General features: G+C 36.4%; 2 protein-coding genes across 3 annotated transcripts in view; one reads left to right on the forward strand and one right to left on the reverse strand.

The window, feature by feature from the left end:
• The window catches only part of LOC145771580 (uncharacterized), an 18,262-nt gene extending 12,320 nt beyond the window's left edge, over nt 1-5,942 (forward strand). Inside the window, exons 13-14 of the mRNA XM_082583284.1 lie at nt 2,868-3,044; nt 3,604-5,942. Of these exons, the coding sequence (XP_082439410.1) occupies nt 2,868-3,044; nt 3,604-3,954 (528 nt within the window). The 3' untranslated portion in view covers nt 3,955-5,942. The remainder of the gene's footprint in view (nt 1-2,867; nt 3,045-3,603) is intronic.
• On the reverse strand, nt 5,264-17,000 carry LOC145771581 (uncharacterized). Of its 2 annotated transcripts, none has more exons than XM_082583286.1 (7): nt 16,544-17,000; nt 12,767-12,851; nt 12,029-12,215; nt 11,242-11,404; nt 10,573-10,701; nt 8,898-9,018; nt 5,264-6,652 (listed from the first exon to the last, which is right to left on the reverse strand). In XM_082583286.1, the coding sequence occupies exons 1-7, from the start codon at nt 16,650-16,652 to the stop codon at nt 6,580-6,582; spliced, it is 867 nt and encodes a 288-aa protein (XP_082439412.1). In that variant the 5' UTR covers nt 16,653-17,000; the 3' UTR covers nt 5,264-6,579. The 2 variants fall into 2 exon arrangements, with proteins under 2 accessions (XP_082439412.1, XP_082439411.1); XM_082583285.1 differs by having other exon boundaries at nt 16,388-17,000.
• Nucleotides 17,001-18,930: the final 1,930 nt, after the last annotated feature.

Raw genomic sequence — 18,930 nt, forward strand, 5'->3', positions numbered from 1 at the left:
TCATTTACTTTTGCTTCCCCAAGGCAGCAAAAAGCTTTTATATCATTAGGAGACAACAAAAAGTAAAAACATTTCAGAAAATGTCAATCAAACACTAGCAGTACCGTAGCTGAAATCAAAATGTGACAAATCAGGCCACATCTCCAGTTCGCCATGGTTTCCCATTTATACCTTTTTCTTACAGGTTAGATATGAATAAGATAGGCTACAACAATACAACAGGGCTGAGCATTACAAAAATATAGCCTATATTTTACAAATAGTTTTAACAGTCGAACATTTTCGACTTAACTTAAGCCCTCATCAGGAACCTGAAAATATTTATAAAAATGCAATAAATTTCAACTTCTTGAAGGTAAAATTACATTAGGAAAAGGCAACTACATGAATACCTACAAAAAAATTTGTAGGCTACCACATGGGAACCAGTGACGTAGCAACGCCATATACCGCCCTTGGATTTTTACACGAAACGCCACCCTCTTTCCCTTTGGACACCGTCGTGAAAGCTGATTAAAATTCCACACAACAGAAAAAATTAAAGCAGTTTTGTTTGATTTTATTGAAAGTTCAAAATAAAATCACTTCTTACTCAGACAGCTGAAGGATTGTTTGCCTCCTTCTTTACTTACTTTAATCGTTGGCTTGTATGGCCCTTCTTTATTCTGAAACCTTTCGGGCCCTAGTTGGTCATCTCAACTCTTATGTTATGAGTTAATGTTTCTGGCCAAGTAGCCACATCATTATGGGAATAATAAATACGATATGTTTTATCTTTATCTGAAAGTGTTTCATTTATAGGCTGACTGCTTTCAATGATCACTTGGTTATTGTTTTGCTCGAGGTACACTAGTTCCGTCTCAACTTGAGGTAGAGATTTACTGTGGCTGCTAGTCTCTTCTGTTTTTTTTTTAGCAGAGGCAATTTTTACGAACTTCAAAATGGCTCTTTTATTCTTTTTAGTTCCTCTTCTCCTGCTTTCTTTTTCTTTCTAAAAAATCTTCACTTTCTTTTACTCTCGTCATAGGCAAAAATTAACTTAAAAAATTGCAACTTAAATCTTGTTCTGGAATCTGCAGTACATTATTTAAAAACAATAACCATAATTGCAAATTTGCTGAGTTAAGCTAAGTGATCTATTTCAGACCTCAAACTTTAAACGTTTCACTAACTTAACCCATCTTCACACATGAAGATGGAGGAATCCCAACTATCTACCCCAGACAGATGGTGAAGGTGGCAGTTGACTCGATGACCTCACGATCCCTTCCTGTCTCCTCGCGAAAGTGAAATAAACTTAAAACTGACCTGAACTTAACCACCAAAGCTAAATTGACTGAACAATGCTATAGCTTACAAGTTACAACCGACATTCTATTATTACTTCGAAAGCATGAGTATCATTAAACCGTCACAAATAGGCTACCACATGGTGAGGCACAATCTAAAAAAGTTGCAAATTAGTTTAGACGTTAGAGGCATAACTTGTTTAATTTTTTGGCTTCACTTAGATCAGTGTTAACTTAGGTCGTTAAGTCTGCTGAGTATCTCCGAGAATAAATTAATGTGACTGTCTTTGTTTGTTTAAACTTTAAAGTGTTATCACATTTTGCCGCCCTCTAGCAACGTGCCGCCCCTGGATTTATTCACAAGATCTAATGGGTAGTTACGCCACTGCAGGGAACGTGATACCTACATCAAGTAAATGTTGAGAAAAATAGACACGTCTCCAGCAAATAAGTTAATTATTTGTTTAAATTTGGGTTGTAGCATTTGATTAACACTGCTTCCTGAATTTTAGTGTCAAATTGGGACTTGCCTTTGCGTAAAATTTTAAATGAGTCAGCAGAGAATTTTAGATCTGTACAAAAAGAACACTCCATGATATGGTCTTTGATGGCAGTTTTAAGTAAGAAAAACGTCCACATCAAATTTACTTTTTACAAAATTAATGTTTTGCTTCAAACTGATTTCGTGCTAGTTTTTTTCGCACTTGTTTGTGTTGGCAAACGTAAAGCTAATTCAATTTTGTCATAGGCCTACATGAGGAAAAAGTTGAGATCTATAGAAGATTGCGAGAGTAGACGTAGGAATGAGGATACTGAAGGTGCTAGTAGCATGGGGTTCACTATAGGCCAGCTTGTAATCTGACAGAACAAATCCTGATGTATCGGCAACCGGTGGGTTGTGGGCCGTGAGTGTCTTTAAATAATCAAAAGGATGGGTATTGGCCTATTGTCACTGTCACTATTGTTGCAAATCACTCGGCCGACATTTCTGAATTAGCTCCCCCCTAAAAAAAATTCTGGGTGCGCTACTGAGACCTAACCTGTGCCAAAAAACTGTAAACATAATCTGACAGTTACTATTATAGGAACGCTATAGCTACTTGGGCCCTATAAGAAACGCATTGGTTTTCATCACACTATTTAAGGTTTGTCCTTATAATTTAACAGGACCTGTAAGTCATATTTATTACTTTTAATCAGTAGGCCTATACTGCAGTCCGCAGCCTAGTTGTTTTAATCAGTAGTTGAAGATTTAAGTTTGAAGTTTGTACCGGAAGCCAAAGAAACCAATTTTTGCCCACATGCAAGCAGAGAGAGAGAGAGAGAGAGAGAAACCTTTTATTTTGTCTGCTGCGACAAATAATAGCCTATACGGTACAAATAGAAACCGGTATATTCAACAACAGACAGGAAGCAGCGAAAGACTATATTGGTCATCGAGTCAGCTGCTTTCCAAAGCATGTCATATTATTATTTTTATATAAGCTCGCCTTTGTCATTGAGACAATAAAAATGTTAGAAGTTGCGCAAAGCTTACTCATGTTAACACTGTAGGCTAATTGGTGTCATGATCTCCAGGACCAGCAGCCGCATGACACAACAAAACACCTTCCAAAAGAGCAGAAGTCGTCTTCACAAGCAACTATGATCCACGCTAAGCCTAGCAAAAAGAAACGATCTCGCGTTGTTTTCCCGTCAACAGAAGAAAAAAGTATTGACACTTCAGCAGCGCAACCACAAGAGACAAAAGAGCATGTAAGCTTAACTAAGACTTAGCAAATAACTTAGGCTAGAACGAGTTAAGATGCTATTTATTGCCTTATTTTAGCAAACTCAAACCATGCGATTTTAATGACCTATTCAACAATTTTTGCTGGGCCACGTAGTCGCTCACCGTGTAACTGTGTTATTGTTACGCACGTATCATAATCGAGCCATATGATATTTAAACGACTACCGTACTTCCTCCCTTTTCGCTGAGCAAACCTAATATTAGGCTATGGGTGATATACTTCTCGTTAAGTTTATGGCCGCAATCATTTTTTTACTTGATAATAGGCTACTAGTTTCCAGGAATGTAGGCTTGTCTGGTTTAGTTTGGAAAAAAATCGGTTTATTTGTCTGGCTACTCAGAGTAGGTTACTTTTGCTGCCCAAAGTAGGCTACACCCAACAATTGGAGCACCAATGTTTCCACTCTCCATAATTATTTCTCTAAAACATTTTGTTCTTTAGTAGGCTATCATTTAAATTTGCTTGTAACTTAAATGTAATCACTTGAGTTAAGTAAAACTTTAAATTGCTTTTAAAATCAGAATAAGAAGTCACCCATGCCTAAAGACAAACGAACTACTCCAAAAGTGATAGCAAAGAAGACAAAAGCCGAAGACGGACGGTCTAGAGCGGAAAAGTTACTGCTTTCAATCACTACTGGACAAGAGCAGCAACAACAGTTGAAACCACAATCTCAGCCAAGCGAAGTGGTTTGCCCGTCTGTAATCAGCATTGATAATACAGAAATCGGCAAAGGTCCTGTGTTGTCAACATCGGCGATAAACTTTGATGAGTCAGCAAAAGTTGCAAGGATAAAAAGCGGAAAACGGAAAAACAAACTGTTGTCATCTAACAATAATAGAATGTTACCCGCAGTCAAAGCAAAAACTTAATCATGTGAAATTGAATCCTTCGTTGCAGCATAGCTTACTTTGCATTGACCTTATTTCACTGAATTTTAAGTTAGCCTATCCCTTTTCCCTGGTAGGCCTAAGCTGCAAACCATGTAGCCCAAACCTACTTGTCTCTGTCACTTTCTATCGTCATTGGCCTATAGCGTTTGTGTGATGTAACCCAGTGATGCAGTGAATAGAGCATAACTCTAGTTTCTGATTTTATACCGTTTGATTGAAAAAAAAAATGTTTCACTTAATTTTGATTCAATTGATTGCGAATCTCAACAACATTTCAACAAACGAAAACTTCATTCTGCTAATCTCGGTGACCGGCATTATGTCAAAAGCCTCTACAAGTAGGCCTATGCGAAACTACCAGGAATAACCTATGAAAGGCTTTGTCAGTCCGAAGATAAAAATTTAAAACCAAACCAATAATAGTTAATGCATCTGCTATTTTTTCTTTGCAAATTTTCTAATATAGCCTAAGTTTACTAATGATGTGCTCACATGCAAAATGAAAGTGCTTGTGGATCAACAACTACAAAATAAAAATAATCTGTAATAACTTACGATTTAATATGAGCTAATAAACAGAAATTTTTAACGTAGGCCTAAGTGTGCTGATATGGCACACGTCCGCCGCATAGTGGTGACTGCTGAAAGTCTTGGTTCGACAACGCTCAAGAGCATGAAGCTGTGTCTTTGGGAAGCACGCTTTAGCCTAATAGTTCTTGTTTTGTCGCTTCTACCTTTTTCCGAACCCCTATTATGTTGTGGCAAGTGATATTACTTTTCACTTTAATGGTCGCAAAAAAACATGAATAAACACTTAAAGGCATGCCGTCGATTGCGGGGTCGTGCCACTTCGATTATTTAACTTTTATCGTTGATTGATTTTTGAATCTTTATCCTCGGACTGACAAAGCCTGTATGGTTATTCCTGTTGTAGAGGCTCTTGACGCAGGGCCGGTTACCGAGATTGACAGAGTGAAATTTCCGATTGTTGCCGGAGAATTATTCCATCCATTAGGGGAACATATTACGTAACGCTTTTTTTCCGAATTTTTGACCCCCCCTTCCCCCATGTAACGCCAACGTAACGCTTTTTTACTACGATTTCAGCACAAAAAAACTACCATTCCGTACTCGAAAGCGTTACGTAACGTTTTGCTTGAACCCCCTCCCCCCCGATGTGACGCTAACGTAACGCTTTGCATAAACCTCCCCTCCCCCTCGAAGGCGTTACGTAATATTTGAACGTTCCCTAGGCCTAGTTGCTGCTGAATGGAGAGCAGTCCTGAATGCGTTGCTCAAGCACACACCCCGAGAGTCGAACCAGCGCCGCGTGATCTTGAGCCGGACGCGTAACCACTGAGCTAAGGGGGCGGACAATCGTGCTTATAAACAGTAGGGTACTCTGCTCTGGAGATGGCCCGGTCTGCTAAACTGTGCTGATATTGTTTTGGAACAACTTGCAATCGTCAGCGTTGCTCCATTGGCATAACTTCATTATCGCACTGTAAGAATAGTCGCACTCTGAATTTGTAGCATTTATTTAAAAGCAATTTTCTTTAGAAAAATGTTGTTTTCAAACAAGAAAACTTATTTGCAAATAAGTAGTCTGCAGTAGTGGATTTAAATGCACGTTTGTCGTTTTATCAATACCTATCTTTCCATCCACGTCATCTGTATGCCACTAGCCTACACATATCCATTTGCTATTAAAGTTTATTTGGAAGCACAAGACAACCAAAGAATTGCAAGCTATCTGGTCGACAGTAACAGAGGTGATAGTGCGCAAGTGTGAAAATTAGACTCTGTCACGGCTATAGAGTAGAAATGCATTTTATACAGTTATTTTTATGCAGTTAATTTCATAGAACGTTGAAACAAATCGTATTACCTTGAAAGTGTGAGTAATAAACAGTTGTGCCAATAATGGGCAAGACTGTGGGGCAAGAAGTGAAAAATTGTAAGACAAATTTCTTTTAAAAACTTAGTGCAGTGCAGCAGAGCAAAGCACAAAATTACTGCTACAGTATTATTTTAAGCATTTTCCCAGCTTTTGGAATGTTTAATAAATCATGGAATATTGCCGGTATGTTTAATTTTAATAATGACTAGGCCTATATTACAAAATTTTATGAGCATGGAGGGATAACATGAATTTAATAAAGTCAATTGAAAATATAATGTAGGGTTAGGGTTACAAAACGATAAAACATTGCAAGAAAAACGCATGAGGCTTGTTTGTTCTAATAAAGAAACAAAACAAGAATCTCATTAAACAAATTGAAGCACAGGCAATTTTAATGAAAAAAAAATATATAAATTTTATAGCTTTGAAAATCACCAATACAAATACAATATAAAAAAAAACTATCATAGGCCGTTACTTGACACATGACTACAACAGTACTGTAGTTCAGGCAAAAGCTCTTGACAATGCGGTATAATACGAAAGCGCCAGTTGAAAAATTAGCAGCAATACCACAAATAACAGTAGGCGTTCAATTTAACGAGTGCAAGTTTCACAAATGTGCAGGTTGTCACCAATCAATCGACGGACTATAAGCTTTACGGCAATGAACACATAAATAACATTACTAAGAGCGGAAGTTAAGGCTTCCAGGCTGGCTTGCGTGGTGTTTCATGCGAGGAATGAGGTCGTTGGGAAGGTTTTCGTTGATTTCTGGTGAAAACATATTGTACATGATTTTCAGTAGGGTAGATGGATTGCAATTTATAACAAAACAACAGTGATTGATTGAATCTTTATCCTCGGACTAGAAAAGATTCTTGCAGAGCTTAATTATGGCAGTTTCAAATACTTGTAGAGGCTTTGAATCACTGATGGCTGCTTGGGCGGACCATAAATGGAGTTCTGAATGGAAGTCAACCGCCACCAGACTCTATTCGTTCATCCCCGACGCCGACACACGCCCCATCGGTCTAACACTACCAAGACAGGCATGGGTGCGCCTTAACCGTCTCCGTACGGGCGTCGGAATTTTCCGCTCAACCATGCACCAATGGTGAATGGCTTTTTCCTCCTCCTGTGAATGTGGTGCCGAGGAACAGACCGCAGACCATATCATCAATGACTGCAACATCTTCAAGCCACCTAACGGAGTGGAAGGTCTGCGTGTCATGGATGATGAAACCAAAGACTGGCTGCTCTCTAGTAGCCTTCCAGTGTAGTCCGGGAACATCGTGAATCTGGGGTGGTAAAAGGATAGACCCTCGGCCCCAGATGCTCACACGACGACGACTGATGCAGGCCCGGTCAGCGAGATTGACAGAGTGAAATTTCCAATCGTTGAAGTCTTGTTGCCGGGAATTATTCCATCCATTAAATGCTGCTGAATGGAGAGCAGTCCTTAATGTGCGTTGCTCAAGCGCACACCCCGAGAGTCAAACCAGCGCCGCTATATCTTGAAGCTTCTTCGTTCCAGAAGTCACGCGTTAACCAACTGAGCTATCGGGGTGGACAAGTATGAACGATAGGCTAACGCTGCTATTACGTGTAAGTCAACAGTCAAATTGGGTCGGCTGCAAAACATGTAATAGCCTATCTCCGAGTGCATATCACACCAGTGGGTCCTTCGATTTAGGTTCAATACCCAGGTGAATCTTATTATTATCCTTAAAATGACACTGGGTTAGCATAATCGCCATTCAGCATATAATAAAAAAATAAATTTTAAGAGAAAAGAGTTTCATGAGACTATCAAGATCCAGTATTGAATAAAAAAGGTTTCAAGTAGGCACGGCACTTCATAAGGACACCAATTTTTGACTTTAATTAAATTAACAAGGCCGAATACAGTAATGAAAATAATCCCCTCAGCTAGGGAAAGGCAGGGCAAACGAACATGTGGGTAAAATGGACAATTGCTTAATTGAAAAAACTACATTTTTTTTCTCTATCTTCTAAAACTACTTGAAGGAATATTCCACACAACAAAAAATTGAAACTTTCGTGCCACACTCGGTGGCAAAGAGGTCAAAATAGCTTTCTCAGTACTTTGTCTCAATACTTGTCTACTAAAATGTGGATGCTGAGATGTTTTTTGAAACTTCATGCTTCTCTTTTAGTTTGGAACATTAGTAGATAATGGATCATCATCCTCCAAAAAATGAGCTTTCTACATATTTTAGTTTTGCTTATAACTATAGACTTTCTTAGACAGCTTGTTTAGGGCAAAACGGACGATGATGATTGGAAAAAAGAAACAGACATATCGATATCACTTGCAACACGGTCTAAAAAAAAACAGTAACCTACGCTAGTTTTCTTAGAATTAAAATTGTTTTCAAACAGATATTGGCTAAGCTATACCTAGTTTGTTTTGGAGACCTGAAACAGCAAAAGTACATTTGTCAAACACTGTTTGATAAACAGTTTGTTTGATTTGACTAAAATAAGATCATGCTAAAGAAATAAACCTTTCACCGCTTTATGGCGATGAAAGGTATATTTAAAACTACTTTACAGGCTATCAAACCTGACTGTTTTTATTCATTGATATTCATTCTAACAAGTTTACAAAAAGTCCCTTGCGGGAATTTCTTGATCTTGACTATTAATTAACAAAATGAAATTCAAAGCAAAGCGATGATATACTGTGTTTACCCCATGCCCGGGGCCATATGGACAGCCAAAATAAAATCAATTTTTGTAAATAAAAAAAACACAGTAAGTTTCATAGCCTGGGCAGTTGTTGTTAAGTGAAATGTTAATTAAAAAAACGTAATAGGTCCATAATATCTGATTTGTTTGCTTAAATAAAGCATTTTGAAGTTAGCATGTACGTTTTGTCCCGCTTTCCCCTATAGAAGACGGTGTCAGTTCTAGAGAATATTGAGCTGGTGTGGAAAGGCTCCCATGTGGTGTGAAGGAAAGCTCTTGCTGTTAGGTGCACAACTGTACATACCTAGCCGAAGCATAGCGATTATGTCGTGACGAAAATGACAACTTTCTCCCATTAGCTGAGAGTGGACCATTTTGAGGAATCCAATCGACGACAGGAGTTGCTGCTTTTCCGTGACTGCGATCTGCGAGAAGTGACAATGTGAAACGCATTTCTTAATTTGTATGATTAAACCGTGCAAGTGAAAAGATAGGGTGAAGGTAAGCCGCAGTAGCCTACAATAAGTCAACAGAGGAGTCATAAAGTGTGTACAACAATACATACTTCAACCAGCAGTGTGATCAACGCTAGGAGTAACATGTTAGAAATGGGTCTCAGACTCTCAAAAAAATGCTCCAAGAGACACATAAAAATTTTCGGCTAACCCGAGGGAAACAATAGCCAATTAAAAGTCAATCAAAGAGTTAATCATACAATAAATGATTATTTTAAATCGGCACCTTACAACGCATTTGTGAAAATGTTTACTCATTCTAAGTCTAATAGTTTTTGCATCTGACGTCATAATCCGCGTTTTGCGCAATGCAATCCGCCATTACAGGAACGTGGCCAAAAATACAAGCGCGTGGAAAACCATGGTTTTGATAATTTTTATTGAGATAGTTATTAAAAAGGTAAGGGCGAGGTTGGTATTTATAGATTGAAACATGCTCTTTCAGATAAAGTGCGGTCAAAGTCATCGTGCAGTTGCACTTTAAGCAGAGTATTTAGAAGTCGCAAAACAATGATGTGTACATATCTACAACAACAACAGTTACATCAACAACAGTTATTGGGTCAGTTGTTTGTTGATCAAAAGAGTTGTTGCCATGATCTGAAAACAAAGTTCAGATGACATAACAAATTTAATGGCAAAATTAGCTCAAAAACGCAGCTGTTGAAATTCAACAATCGATGAAGAGAAAGCTGGCGAAACCAATACAAACTTCTAATCAATGACAGAGTCTAAATGTTCTATATAATATGTCAAAGTCCTAAATGTCCTAACTGTAACCTATACTCCCCAATACCACAAACAGATGACTGACAGTAACTTAATGGGATTGAATAGCATTATTTATTTCAGTCACTTATCACTACCATTATTTACAGTTATTTGTTTGTTTAAATGTATTAAGTATTTCCTGAAGAGGGCAAAGAGTTCTTGCCGAAAACGTTTGAATATAGCATGTTGTTATTTTATTAGTGCATTGTGTTTATTTTGAATAATGTTATCCAAAGCTACACCATAGTAACCAATGTTTTGCATGTTAGTGTGACGTAATAACGTTGATAAGGTAAAACAATGAAAAAACAGCGCAATTTACTTGACAATTTCCAATTAGGACAGTACAAGAAATCGGCAGAATCATAAGCAATCGCAAATTTTTCTAACTTTTACATAACAATTTGGTTCATAAACAAATCGTTGGTGAAAGGGTAGTCCCTCGGGTCGCAAACGCTAATACCGAGATAAAACTAATAAAACTAGTGCGTGAAAGCTAAATTCGTAAACATTTTAGATTTAAAAAACTATATTAATCATTCCATAACATTGGATTGGGTCGTATGTGGTACATAACCAGATCTTGGTTAGAGGGTGACCGATAACCCTTTCAACAGGCTTTTAGCCGCTGGCAACACTAGCTGATACCAGGGATATCTTGACACTAAATGTTGCACCAGTTTAAGTTCATACCGCTAGAAGGCGGCTTGTCCCGCTCGATCTTTTGAGGAGTGGTTGGTCTTGATTTCTCCGACTTCTCTTTAGCTTTCTTAGCAAGACATAATGCTCTTTCGATTAACTCGTCAGTGCTTTTTACGTTTCCTAACAAAACCAATGAAACTTGAATAAGTTGAATCAAAAACATACATATGACAGTGTATAAGTTTCTTTCACTTCAACTTAATATATTATTTAGCGAATGATAGCACAGAAAAAAAAACTTTTAATCTTTTTAAATGCTTGATGTGATAAAGGGAATCTTTATCCTTGGACTGATAAAGGTGTCTTTAAAGCTTAGACATGGCAGCTTTACATACTTGTAGAGGCTTTGAACCAAATATGCAGGCCCAGTCGCCGAGATCGACAGAGTGAACTTTCCGCTTGCTATTGAAGTGTTATTGGCGGAAAATTATTCTATCCACTAGGTGCCGCTGAATGGGGAGCAGTCCTTGAAGTGAATTGCTGAAGCGCACACTCCGAGAGTCGAACCAGCGCCGCTTGTCGTTTTCAAGTTCACGAAGTAAACTGACGCTATCGAGACGGATCTAAGGATAACGACGTGAAACGATACGAATGTGCTCGTTGAAAAATTGATAGTTAACTGCCGGTAAGTTAATCCTCGACAATCTTGCAAAAACTTACTGTCATGAAATTCTAAATTTAATTTTAATTTAGGCCAAGGGAGGCCGTTCTCTAATAGATTAATAACAGACAAATCAATCTGTTGCTTGGTTTCTGAAGCTTCTACATCTTTCGAGTCTGTTTTGTATTTTGAGGGTACGTACTTGTGGCCATCATACTCAACCTGCAATAGTAATAAAGTCAATTTAAAACATAGTGGACTATTTTGGCAAAATATTAGCAAACTTATAGCAAAATTCCCTTTGTTCAACTACCAACTGCTACACTGCATTAGTGTCTGATGCTTGGCTCCAGTGCAAAGCTGTTACAGAGCTAGTGATAGCAGCATTTGTTGACACCCTCACTTTCAGGTAAGTGGAAACTGTGACAGAACAAGTGCTCCAGTGCATGAAGGCGACGTGTTGATTCAGTGTTGGTTTGGTTTGTTGAATCTACTAACCTCAAGTTGTATTATACATAGTCATGGCTGTGGAGCAGGGTGCATCAAACCCCCTTCATGAAATAAATTTCTCATATCGAGCTTAAAGAAAATGAAAAATAGGATCATTTCACATGAACAGCCAATATGAAAATATCTCGAATATAATTGATACCTCTCAGACTTTGCTGAAAAGTTGTCATTTATTATTATGCCTTTTTAGGCTACCAAACGAAAGAATCCCTAGTTTTAGATCAATAGTTCAAAGAATTTGTACATGACGGCCATTTGAATTTTGAGTACCACCCTCGTTTTTGACTTGTGTATATAATATAAAAGTGCAACATTGGAAGCAAATGTGTAACTCACAGATCTTGTTTCTGCAGGCAAGTTGTTCAATTGCGCGGTAAAGCGTTTTTTTATCACTGCAGAACGTGGACATTTCTTGACATTTTTCGAGTGGTTAGCGTCATCAAATTGTTCTTGATAAAATGACAATCCAGGGTGGAATGCAAATACACCCTCTTTTATGGATGAAGGTATATGCTGTTGAGCTCTAAATTTATATGCAAAAAGATAACCGCATTATTTAACCAACTATAGGTTATCTTCATCCCAGTTTACAATACAACAAAACTGCTAGAATGCTATCATAGAAATTATTTGCTTAGTCACTCGATGGTTAATATATAAACTACTTGTGCTTTTAATGTTATTATTAGATTCAATTTGAATTAGTTCCTTCTGATGATCCTACTGAGGTGAAACAGGCTGTTAAGGTTTTTAGCAAGCTAGTAACTAATTTTGATGTTAAATTACTTACAGTGCTGTATTAGCTTCAGCATGGATAAACTGTGGAGCTTTGTAGGCACCATGCAAATGGTCAAAACAATGAAATTGATGTGAAAGTTATGCACCAAGTAGTACCAAATGTAGACTTTGGATGATACAAATCATGTCATATGCAAAAAGTTGTTGGCTGCATATTGCTTACAGTTTGGACCACCCTGATCTAGACCACTTCAAAAATAAACTTTGCAGAACACTTATTAATCCATTCTCGCTACAAAATGATGTCTTAAAATAAACAAACCGTAAAAAAATTACCTACTACTTTGAGGCCAAGCAAGATGTGGAACAGTTTTATATGGCCAATTTTGAGTGCCATGGTGCTTTGGAAGATGTGTACTATCTGCAATATAACAATAAAGAAAAAAGAGCAATAAGTTATGTTGAGCAGAATATTTGAAAACACAAAGGAGACAGAGGCATGTAACATATGATCCACACATCAGAAAATGACTACGGCTAGTATAGCCCTTTTATTTCCTAAAATCTACAGTAAATGCAAGAAACCAAATCTTTTTATCAACTGGCTTGATGACATTTATCCAATAGTCAAAGTATGTATTACACCAAATGCATTTAATATTCACTAAAACACTTAGGCTGTTTCCTCCCTACTGGGATCATCAGAAGGTTCTTATTAAATAGAAAAAACATTCTATTTGAATAAGAATCTTCTCATGAGCCCAATAAGGGTAAAACAGGCAAAGGTTTTTGGGGAACAGTAACTGCATTGGTGTAATGCGCTCTGCTTGGCTTTTTTGCTTGGCATTAAGCACTATTTTGTAGAATTAATAGCATTTATTGCATACATCATTACATATTAAACCATTATTTATTCAACTACAAAAAGTTTGCGCTACCATTGGTTTCATGTACTGCGAGGTACAATCATCAGGCGCATACTGAAAAACACATAAGCAGAAAATTAAAAGCTATACGTCAAAGGCAATTTTTTATCAAGCAAAATTTAGAAATGTTTTGAAGATGTTACTAAGGAAAAGCGGACAATCATTCATTGTTACGTCTGAACAACAAATTAAATATAATTGTTTGAAAAAGGAAAGGGAGTAAAAAAAGAAAACTAAAGGCAGTTTTGGTTAAGAAAAATATGCGATATGGTAAATAAATTAAAGCGAATGCAAAAAGCAATAGGCCTGTTCGATAGGAAGCAGCAATTGAGCGTAGACTAATTGTGAAGATGGAAAAAATGCAATAAACATGAAAAGTGCGTCACAAGCAATACTAACGATAATTTTTTTAATTTAAATTTGTTGCGATGTCTACATTTTGATATGATTTCATTTCTCTTGTTAATACAAATTGATTGATCAGCAGTTGCAATTAAAACTTTTTCAGTAAGGCACAAATCACATCTTCTCGATCCGCAGCGGTATGGTTTCGAATGGGCAATAATTTTCCAGTTGATTCTGTATTCTTGATTAGGCTATTACATTTCAATGACCAAATTAATTTGGAAAGTTCAGTTTCATTTTTGTATTTTATATTATTGAAAGACTTTGTGTGGTTACGGAATCTAGTTTTAAACTGTCCTTCTGTTAATCCGTAGTATTTCTTTTGAACGTCAGGTTGATGGAGAACTGTAGCTTCGTAGACTACGCATTTTGCAAGACAATTACCATTCAATGGGCAATCGTCTTTTTTTCGGCAATTGCATGTTTTTGCTGTTTTTGCTGCTGGTGTATCCGGGTTGTTTAGAATTTTGCAGTTGTGGGTTTGGATCAGGTCTGATATGTTCTTCATGCAAGAATAACTGAGTTTAATGGTATTACGGTTAAAAAGTTTGAAATATTTGTGATGAGATGTGAAGTGTTTATTAACAAGAGATAGAAATTGTTTTCCAACATTGGTTTTTACATTGGTACTAAAGGGAGGATTAAACCAGATGACGTTTCTTTTTCTTTGTTTTTTCTCCGGAGAAATAGCTTCGTACTTCAATGAGAAGTCATATCCACTTTTCTTCAATGCATTGTCGTAAATGGTCTAACACTTGTCAAACTCTTTTTTATCAGAAGACAGACTGCTTATCCGCTTGTTAATCATCTGAGGAAGTTGTTTTGTGATTGAAAGAGGATGGTTGGATTTGACATTAATGTACAGAGGATTGTTGTTTTCTTTCCTGTGTGGCCAATATTTGTTGAGATTTAGATCAAACGTTACGTCCAGAAAATCTGTGCAAGAAAGATTGGTATCAACTGTGATGCTGAGACCATTCATTTTGAAGACTTTAATGAGATTTTTTCTTAATATATCCAATTGTCTGCCGTTAGAGTTGCGCACTATTGCAAGACCATCATCTCGGTATAGTCCAACGTTCGTGCTGCCAAAAATACTGGTAAGCTTGCTCAGCAAGTAACTCCCAACTAATTCACAAATTTCAGCACCATCATAGCTTCCCATAGTTACGTCAAATGTGCCTTTATTTTTAGATTTAACCCAAGGACCATTAGAATCAAACAAGAGAGAATTCCTTGCTTTCCAGATCGTGTCCTCTTGGTGAGGGGTAATTTTTGTGTGAAGTTTAGCAAACTCGATGTGAAGTTTTAGCAAACTGGATAAACTTTAGAAAACTTAGTTTTCTTTTTTACTCCCTTTCCTTTTTCAAAAAATTATATTTAATTTGTTATTCAGACGTCACAATGAATGATTGTCCGCTTTTCCTTAGTAACATCTTCAAAACATTTCTAAATTTTGCTTGATAAAAAATTGCCTTTGACGTATAGCTTTTAATTTTCTGCTTATGTGTTTTTCAGTATGGGCCTGATGATTGTACCTTGCAGTACATGAAACCAATGGTAGCACAAACTTTTTGTAGTTGAATAAATAATGGTTTACATTAGCTTTGTCTTTTAAACATTGAGCACTTTTATTTGCAACTGCTGCAATCAATTTCTGGATAATTACATATTATATATATAGTAGGCAATACAATAGTTTTTATGAACACAGGTTTTTCTGCTTTAGGCTTCAAAGTAAAACACAGAAAATTCATCATCTAAAACATTGTTTTATGTGTCTATGATAGAAAATCTAATTTAAATACTCCTACCTATATAAGTTCACATAAAAATGTTTGAAACATCACATGATGCTTCACCAATTCACAAACATGCCGCAAGGCAGCCACCAATGCGTTTTTTTCTGATTTTAACCCCTAAGTAAAATACTGGTTGCTATGTATAAGTGCATGACAAAGGTGTACAAATATAAAATTTTAGGATCTTAATCCCATCTACTTTAGCCTTTTGAGATCTGGATCTGAAAATTTCTAGATACATCAGATTTGAATCACTTTTACGTTTGAAAATTTACTGAAAAACATTTCACTACATGTCAACTTAAAATATGCATGTTTTTTTGATAAAAGATGTTTGCAAAACATTCAAGACAAAGCATGTATGAAATATACTTTATGTAAAAACTTACACAAACGCAATGGTTTAAAAATTTCTCTGCAATTTAAAAGTGTTGTGAGAGGCTTATTTAGAATTTAATTTGAGCTAGAGATTTAAAAAAAAACTCACACAAATCTAAGATCTAACTTTGATCTGTCAGCTACAAAAAAGCAAGATCTAGATTTGATCCATTGAAAAATGAACAAACCCAATCCCATTCCTGTACACCTCTGGTGCATGACTATATTTTTGCAAATGTAATAAGAGCGATGTAAACACAAAAACATTTGCATGTTATACTCTAACATAGCCTATTATACTCTATGTATAATGGGCTACTGTAGGTATTGCCACTTCCTAATTGATGTCCCAGTGAACCTCAAGATGGACCTACAAATACAAAATACAAGTTTGCTAAAGCATGGTGGTGCAAAGTAAGCCTATGTCTTCACCTAATTAATCATACCTTGAGAATCTTTGCATATAAATGTTGTCCAGAACATGTATGCTCTATTATTTGAAGAATTTTTAATCCAATTTGAACCAAACTTTTGATTGGCAGACAACAATGTAGCTTTTGCTGGCAGTGTAAAATGGTTTCGAGATTTTAATGAACTGTTACCTTTTGATGAATAAACTTCAGGTTTGTAATGAATGTCTTTTTGAAGGTTTGATGACGGTACAGACACCCCTTTTCCAATTAAGGTAAACGGTCGATGTTGAAAACCCATGCTATAAGTTTGCAAGGTTGAAACTAATGAAGAAGTTTGCTTGAACACAATTTTATCATAATTGTTTTATCGCCGAGTCGCCTGTTGTAACCATTGCATTTGAACAGTGATTTGGCATGCTTTCTGTAGCCTACGGTATTTGAATTTCAGTTGTGATTTCTGCTTGGTCTTGCATGTCTTCCAAATACTTCTCATAATTAGATCATTTTACAATTGATAACAATGGATGTCTCTTGACAACTTTAACTTGGTTATACGAACTGGGAAGACAATGGACTTTTCCTTCTTGAACTACCTGAGATAATGTACAAACAAGAACAAGATTTTGTGTTGTAATGTTGTTGTAGAACTTTGTATTGTTTACTTTTTTTAATGTTGCCAAACACTAATGTTGCCAAACACTTTCTCGGCCATGTAATAAGAAAGCAAAAACTGGAGCATCTCTCTTTTATTGGTAAAATTTTTGGAAAGCGGGCACCTGGCAGACAAAGACAAACACATCAGAAAAAAATTAACGATAAGACAGAAACAATCATCCATATAATAGGAATGTTTGGTCTAATTATTCATCTGAGGGCGTCGATGCCTGGTTCAGGCAAGGCAATTGAAGAAGAAGAAACACTAATTTGTTTCAAAATATAAATCAAATAATAATCGATAGTCTTCACCTGTTCATGTGGTATTATTTGCTAAAAAGACTCATTATTTCCACTGAGTTTGTTGGAAAAGCCTATTGCAATAACTATCAATTTTTCCCAATTGTATGTTTGTACCGTATACTATTTTTCGCAACAGACAAAATAAAAGGTTTCTTTCTCTCTCTCTTGTAAGTTCATTTCCCAAACGGCAATCAAAACTTTCCAAAATTAAATAAAACATTTACTGAACAACAATACCTTTGTTCTAGTTGTTTTCACGTTTTCTACATTTAAAATTGAAAACGCTTCTAATAGAATTTTATTTGAATAGGTAAAATCTTACAAATTTAACAAAAAAGAATAAGCTGCGAGCAGTAGGCTATTGTACGTTGACGCCGTCAATTTGACCGCGTCATTTGACAGCGTCAACTTTTTGTTGACGCTGAGGCTAGCGCCGTCAATCTATTTTTTATTTGACGGAAGTGATAGCGCCGTCAACTATTTTGCCAATTTTAAGCGTCAAGCGCTATGCGTCATTTTTTTTTGTTTTCATGGAAAATCTCGTTTCACAATGTGTTCTGGCCAGCGCGACTCATCAGAATTATAGACTTTCGCGTTGGTTGGAATGGCTACCTGGAATAGGCTACAAGCGAAAGAAGTTCGCCAAATGGTGATCACTTATATCCAGAGATGGGCATGATCTTGATCTTGAAGATCACTTTTTTTTTGGGGATCTTGATCTTGATCTAAGATCACTTTTTTGTGTGTGATCTTGATCTTGAAGAACAATAAGATCAAGATCACTTTAAAATTGAATTTTACTTCCTAGATAGAGGCTTTTTTTTAGAACTCGTAGGCTACTGTAGGCCTACAAAGTAGTTAGTGGCAACTACTGACATTAAGCCACTGTTAATATGATATGTGTCCAACAAAAGACGATTTAAAGTCTCCATCTAATCTGGTCATTATTGCCATTTCAAAATTGAAAAAGTTTTCTGTGTTGGTCATAATAAAGAAGTTAACTTCCGTGTACTTTATGTTGACGTATAGTAAAAAATGATTTAACTTTGTTCACAATTTCCATGTGTGAATTTTAAAGAAATGTTTGCTTTCTTTGACCCAATTTTAGATGTTACAAAAGTCTAGAATGGCGGTTTTAAAAAATCTGGACTCTAGCCGACTTTGGTCATGTAAAGTGGTTTATTGCAGCAAATCAACTAGATCAAGAATTGTTTAAGGTCTGAGTATGGAGCGGTTTGTCTGACCGCAAACCTCTGAACTTTTTTGATAGCAGACAACAGTATCAAGGTTGCCAGATGGGTAAATGGTGCAATAAACATTGGCATAATACAGTGAAAGTTAAAACTACTTAGTAACACGAACAAAAACTCCCATATGAACCAGACAAAAATTTGGTAAAAAATGATGCAGTTCAGAGTTTATTTTTATTTATTTATTATAAATAAAAAGTATAAAACTACCGTAATTGTAAATTTTGCGACTTTTTCAGAACTACTGTAATTAACCTCGGCCTTGGGTGTGACGTTGCGATTCTACGCTAACTACGTCAACAATTGATAGGCCTAATAGCAACACTCACTAACTTATTACAATTTTTAGGCCAGCGATCGAGTAGTTAA

The sequence above is a fragment of the Aplidium turbinatum genome, chromosome 6 (genome assembly GCF_918807975.1).
Source record: "Aplidium turbinatum chromosome 6, kaAplTurb1.1, whole genome shotgun sequence".
NCBI lineage: Eukaryota > Metazoa > Chordata > Ascidiacea > Aplousobranchia > Polyclinidae > Aplidium > Aplidium turbinatum.